At 47.4% G+C, this 5,909-nt stretch overlaps 1 protein-coding gene across 1 annotated transcript in view; it reads left to right on the top strand.

The window, feature by feature from the left end:
• Positions 1-276: 276 nt before the first annotated feature.
• Ceacam20 (carcinoembryonic antigen related cell adhesion molecule 20) overlaps positions 277-5,909 on the top strand; it is a gene marked incomplete at its 5' end in the record, with an annotated part of 18,893 nt that continues 13,260 nt past the window's right edge. Inside the window, 4 exons of the mRNA XM_021189202.1 lie at positions 277-555; positions 1,441-1,722; positions 3,248-3,526; positions 5,087-5,365. Coding sequence (XP_021044861.1) covers positions 277-555; positions 1,441-1,722; positions 3,248-3,526; positions 5,087-5,365 — 1,119 coding nt within the window. The remainder of the gene's footprint in view (positions 556-1,440; positions 1,723-3,247; positions 3,527-5,086; positions 5,366-5,909) is intronic.

Below are 5,909 nucleotides of genomic sequence, written 5' to 3'. Positions count from 1 at the left end.
AATCCAGTGCCCTCTCCTGGCCTCCATAGGTATTGCACACATATGTGCTTATACTCACACAGAAAACTACACATGAAAAATAGCTTTTTAATAGAAGTTTACATATCCTTCCAGCACTCTGGGCTTGCATTGGATGTGTAGTACTGAGCTCAATCCATCTCCAGAATGTCNTTTTGGACATTCTGGTCCTTTCGAGTCTCATCGNATCCTTCTGTAACTGTCTGGTTCTTCTGTGTCNCTGCACGCCACCATGACTTTGGCTCTTGCTTTCTGCAGCTCCACTGGCCAAGCCCACCCTCACAGTCAATCAGAACATTGTCACAGAGCAGAGGGAAATGGCAGTTTTCTATTGTAACATTAATGCGGATAACATCACCATCCACTGGGTCTCCAACAACTCTCTGCTTGTGTTGAATGAGCGCATGAAGCTGTCTGCAGATAACAAGACCCTCACCNTCCTCATTGTCCAGCGGGAGGACTCAGGGTCCTACCTGTGTGAAGTGCAACATGGCTTTGAGGTTCAGAGAAGTAACACTGCCTCACTGAAGGTGAACTGTGAGTCTCCCAGGTTCCTCTACCTGTTGTGGACACCCGCTTCCCTGGCACTGCACTGTCTCAGGCTGTAAAATGCCGGCCCAGGGAGGATTTGCAGAATGAAAGTGAAGTTGAGATTAGGGTCCTTGTCTAGCACAAATGAGCCCTGGATTTGATCCCAAGCAAACCCCATAGGAAAGAAAACAAATGTGGGCTTCAAATGGGAAACTGATACTCACATTAGGATTCCATCTGAAATAGCAACTGCAGTGAATTAAAACCAGTACGTTTCTAACAAACCCACCTCCATCAGATCCCCACCTCTAACAGACCTCACCCCCGTCAGACCCCACCTCCATCAGATCCCACCACCATCTGCTCCCCACTTCATCAGATCCCCACCTTCATCAGATCCCCACCTCCATTTGATGCCACCTTCATCAGATCCCCACCTTCATCAGATCCCCACCTTCATCAGATCCCCACCTCCATCAGATCCCCACCTCCATCAGATCCCCACCTCCATCAGATCCTCACCCCCATCAGACCCCACCTTCATCAGATCCCCATCTTCATCAGATCCCCACCCCCATCAGACCCCACCTTCATCAGACCCTGCCTCCACTAGATCCCACCTCTATTAGATCCCCAACTCCATCAGATCCCACCTCCATCAGATCCCACCAGCATCAGATCCCCGTCTCCTCAGGATCCCATTTCCATCAGATTCCCACCTTTATCAGGATTCCACTCCATCAGATTCCTGCCTTCATCAGGATCCCACCTCCATCAGATCCATACCACCCTTGTAACTAAATGGGGAAGGAAGCAGTACCTAGAGCATGCCCTATAAGTGATCTGCTGCTGATTCTAAGGCCTCTTCCATGCTTGTTCCCACCCTCTCAGATGGTCCTGACCCTGTGTCAATCAAGCTGGACTCAGGAGTAGCTGCTGGGGATGTGGTGGAGGTGTTGGAAGGCAACACTGTGAACTTCAGGGTGGAAACACAGTCCTACCCTGTCCCTACCTATGCCTGGTATCTCCCCAGTGACTTCATCCAGCCCCCCACCACAGGAACATTCAGCATCAATGCTATGTCCAGGGAACACGAAGGCACGTACAGGTGCCTGGTGTCCAACCGTGTCACCAACTTGTCCCGCCTGGGTGTGGTCAAAGTCCAAGTGCTTGGTGAGTGCTATTTCCTGGTTTCTCTTTTGCTTCTTTAAGACATCAGAAGCTGAGGCTTGACGTAGTCTGGAATTTTAGGGGAGCTCTTTGATTACCTGGGTGGGTACGTAGTCTTGATAGTGTTGTTAAGAAACAGGCAGTGGTAATTGTTACACTCTCAGGGAGGAACCAGAGGTCGGATGATTTTCCATGTGAAAGGTGTCAGGGCACGGTTCTTATTGCAGGGAAGGACACAACTCCAGCTTGGCACATATTCAAGACTTTAGCTCTCTGTGGGTACCCATGGTTTGATTTTTTGAATAAGAAGGAGTTGTGTGTCTATATAGGTAAACTAACACAACCCACACTCCATATACACTAGGAGACTGATTATAAGCACAGGCCACTCTCACACATACAACAGGCACATACAACTTATATACAACACATACACATAGCAACACAACACATACACATACCTCAGGCATATGACAGTCATAGAAGATACAAATACATATAACACACACATACTCAATATAAAATACAGAGCAAGCATATCAAAGGCATACACTGAGCCATACCCACTGAGCCATTTCACCACCTAATTAAAACAAATAGAACAAACAAACAAGCAAACAAAAAAACTAAATAACTTCAAGGCTACATAGTGAGTTCAAGGCCAGTGTGTATAACTTAGTGAGGCCCTGTTCCAGAATACCACTGAGTTCAATGCTCTTTGATAGATTGCCAGTTTACAATCCCCCAGTGAAGGTCTGGGGAATGGCTCAGTGGTAGAGCCCCTGCCTAGAATCCCTCAGTGAGGGGCTGGGGGTGTGGCTCAGTGGAAAAGCACTTGTTTAGAATTTAGGAGTCTCTAGGTTAAGTCCCTGATACTACAAAACAAACAACAATAAAACATATAGACCCAGGCAACATACATATACATACCACACACATATATAGCAGTCTCCAATAAAACATGTAAAGAACACTCAATATGTACCATAACATATGCAATATCACAGATATGGAACACACACTCAGATAGATACAAGATGTGTGCATGCCTGTGTGTGTGTGTAAACACAGAGTATGTGTGCATTCTGCTCATACAATTCACAGTCATAACACAACATATAAAACAGGCACAAAATCAACAGTCCCCATAAACACACCCCAATTCCACAAACTCTTCTCCCACACAAAACATATAACGTTCTTATACTACTGTCACGCATACCTACTCATCCACAAAAGCTACCCGTGTTCTACACATAAGCTCCGTGGTCCAGTCCTCAACACACACATGCTCACATACACCCCTGGAAAACTCAGGGTTGTTTTGGTTTTGGTTGGTTTAATACATGATTTCACGATATATCCTAGCTGATCTATAACTTGCTATGTAGATCAGGCTGGCCTTGAACTCACAGAGATGCACCTGCCTCCCAAGTCCTGGGACTGAAGGCCTGCGCCACCTCTGGCAGTGTAGGAGTCTTAGGAATCCTTCCTTGATTCTAAACCTGTTATCTCTGTGTGTTTCCAGAAAAAGTGACTGCACCGAATATCGAGTTCCCAACCTTGGCTCTTGTGGAGAACACCACCTCTGTGACACTGACCTGCAAAACCAGCCACCAGAGGGTTGGTGTCCATTGGTTTCTAAAGGGTCAGCCACTCAGGCCGAGTGAGCGCCTGACACTGTCATCCCAAAACAGAACCCTGACCATCCATGGCCTTCAGAGAGATGATATTGGGCCCTATGAGTGTGAGGTGTGGAACTGGGGTAGCCAGGCACGCAGCGTCCCCCTGAAGCTTACCATCAACTGTGAGTGCCGGGTTCTGGGGTCTCTGCCTCTTTCCTCCCTCCCTTTGTCTTTTCCCTATTCCCATCCCCGACTCTTTTAGGAGTCAATTCTTTCTGGATGCAGTGGTACACACTTATAATCCCAGCACACAGGAGGTTGAGACAGGAGGATTACAAATTTGGGATCAGCAATGTTCTGAAAAGGCAAACACATAAAAGTAACAACAAAGGAAAAAAAAAGAGAGAAGAAAGGACAAGAGAGGGAAAAGAGAAAGCCAACGTTTTAAGGGGTCAGCCCATCACCTAGAGGTTCTCACCCGGCAGGGCTTCAGCCCTTTGGCAACCTTCTCTCTCCAAAAATTTATATCATGATTCGTAACAGTAGCAAAATTACTGTTATGAAGTAGCAACGGAATAATTTTACGGTGGTGGTGGTGGTGGGGTCACCACAGCGTGAGGAACTGTAAGGGTTGCAGCATTGGGAAGGAAGGTTGAGAACCACTGAACTTCAAGCCATTTTGCATGCGAGGCATGGATCTGCAGGTCGGGCAGGTCTGTCTCAGGCATTATGCAATGTGTAGTGTAGCAGCTAGACCCTCACGAGATAAATAAGGGCCAGCACGATGGCTCGGGGTGTAAAGGTGCTTGCCCCAAAGTCTGACCACTCGAGTTCAATCCTCAGGATCCACAGAGTGGAAGGAGAGAACCAGCTCCTGCAAGTCACCCTCTATATGCATGTCATGCTACATGCATGTTCCTCGACACAGAGTCTGGTAAACTAGATAAGGGAGACAAGTGCACCAGCCCCCACACACATATGTGAACACATGTGTACCCACAATTTCAAACAAAAGTCCAAGATGGGTGTGGTGGCACACACCTACCTAGCACTCTGGAAGCTGAGGCAGGTGGATCTCTGTGAATTTGAGACTGTCATAGTCTACATAGTGAGTTCCAGGACAGCCAGGGCTACACAGAGAGACCTTGTAAATCAACCACCAACCAACCAATCAATCATTTAAGACAAAACAAAATAACTGAACCCAGGAGAGCCCGTGTTTTCCAGGTGAAAGCTGGAATTCCTTTAGTTTAAACCAAGGAGGAAAGCTAAGCCACCTGTGGTTGTACTTGGCTACAATCCCAGTATTCAAGACATGGAGGCTGGGGGATCAGGAGTTCAAGGTCATTCTTGGCTAAAGAGTGAGTTTGAGAATAGCCTTTGCTATTTGAGTCTGCTGCAAAACAAATTAAAACCAGCAAGAAACTAAAAGACTGCCAGGCAGTGGTGGTGCAACCCTTAATCCCAGCACTCAGCAGACAGAGGCAGGCAGAGTTCTCTGAGTTCAAGGCCAGCCTATTCTACAGAGTGAGTTCCAGGACAGCTAGGGCTACACAGAGAAATCTTGTCTCAACAAACAAACAAACAAAATCCAAAAATACCAAAATAACAGTGACAACAATAACAACAGCAAAAATCCCCGAAGCAAAACACAAGCAGAAGAAACAGAAAAAGCAGAAAAGAAAAAAAAATCTGGTAATTTTGCCTGTGGCATTGGAGACTCACAATGTGTGACTTTGCAGATGGCCCTGACCGAGTGGACATCACCCAGGGGCCAGAGTCTGGAGTGGTCAGCACCATTGAGGCGATGCTCAACTCCAGCCTGACCCTGCATTGCCGGGCTGACTCCATACCAGGTGCCAGGTATCACTGGACCCATGAGCATTCCTCTGAGGTGCTTAATGGGGAGCAGTTGAGCATCGAGGCACTGAGGCAGGAGCACCAGGGCATTTACAGCTGTACAAGCTCCAATGATGTCACCGGCCTGGCCCGATCTGCCTCTGTCCTGGTCATGGTGGTGGGTGAGTTGCTTAATGTTCCTTTCTGGGTCTGGAGTCCACCTGGTTTTCCCCCATGTGGCTCTAGCCACCTGCCTTTCTTCTATCATGGCCTGAAGTGTCACAGAATCCCAACACCTTGTGCTCAGACAGCCTGTACTTTCTACTGTGTGTTCCAGCAGCTCCTTTGAGCTGTTTGAATCTTACCTTTAACCTGTAAATGGGTTTTTCCTGTTACTTAACATGTTCTTTCATTGTATGGATGTGTGTCTAGACATGTGGTTATGTGCACATGAAGGCACGTGCCCTTGGTGGCTAAAGGAAGGTGTCAGACTGTCTGATGATGGAGATATAGGCAGCTGTGAGCTGCCAGACCTGAATACTGGGAGATTGAGATTGGAACCTCTTCAAAAGCAGTATGTGCCCTTAACCACTGAGCCATTCCTGCAGTCTTATGATACTATTGTTTTTGTGACAGGTTCTCTCTGTGTAGCCCAGGCTGGTCCTAGACCTTCCCTTCCCTTCCCTTCCCTTCCCTTCCCTTCCCTTCCCTTCCCTTCCCTTCCCT

This window comes from Mus pahari, unplaced genomic scaffold (genome assembly GCF_900095145.1).
Source record: "Mus pahari unplaced genomic scaffold, PAHARI_EIJ_v1.1 scaffold_6396_1, whole genome shotgun sequence".
NCBI classification, from domain to species: Eukaryota; Metazoa; Chordata; class Mammalia; order Rodentia; family Muridae; genus Mus; species Mus pahari.
This window is presented reverse-complemented; position numbering and strand designations above follow the sequence as displayed.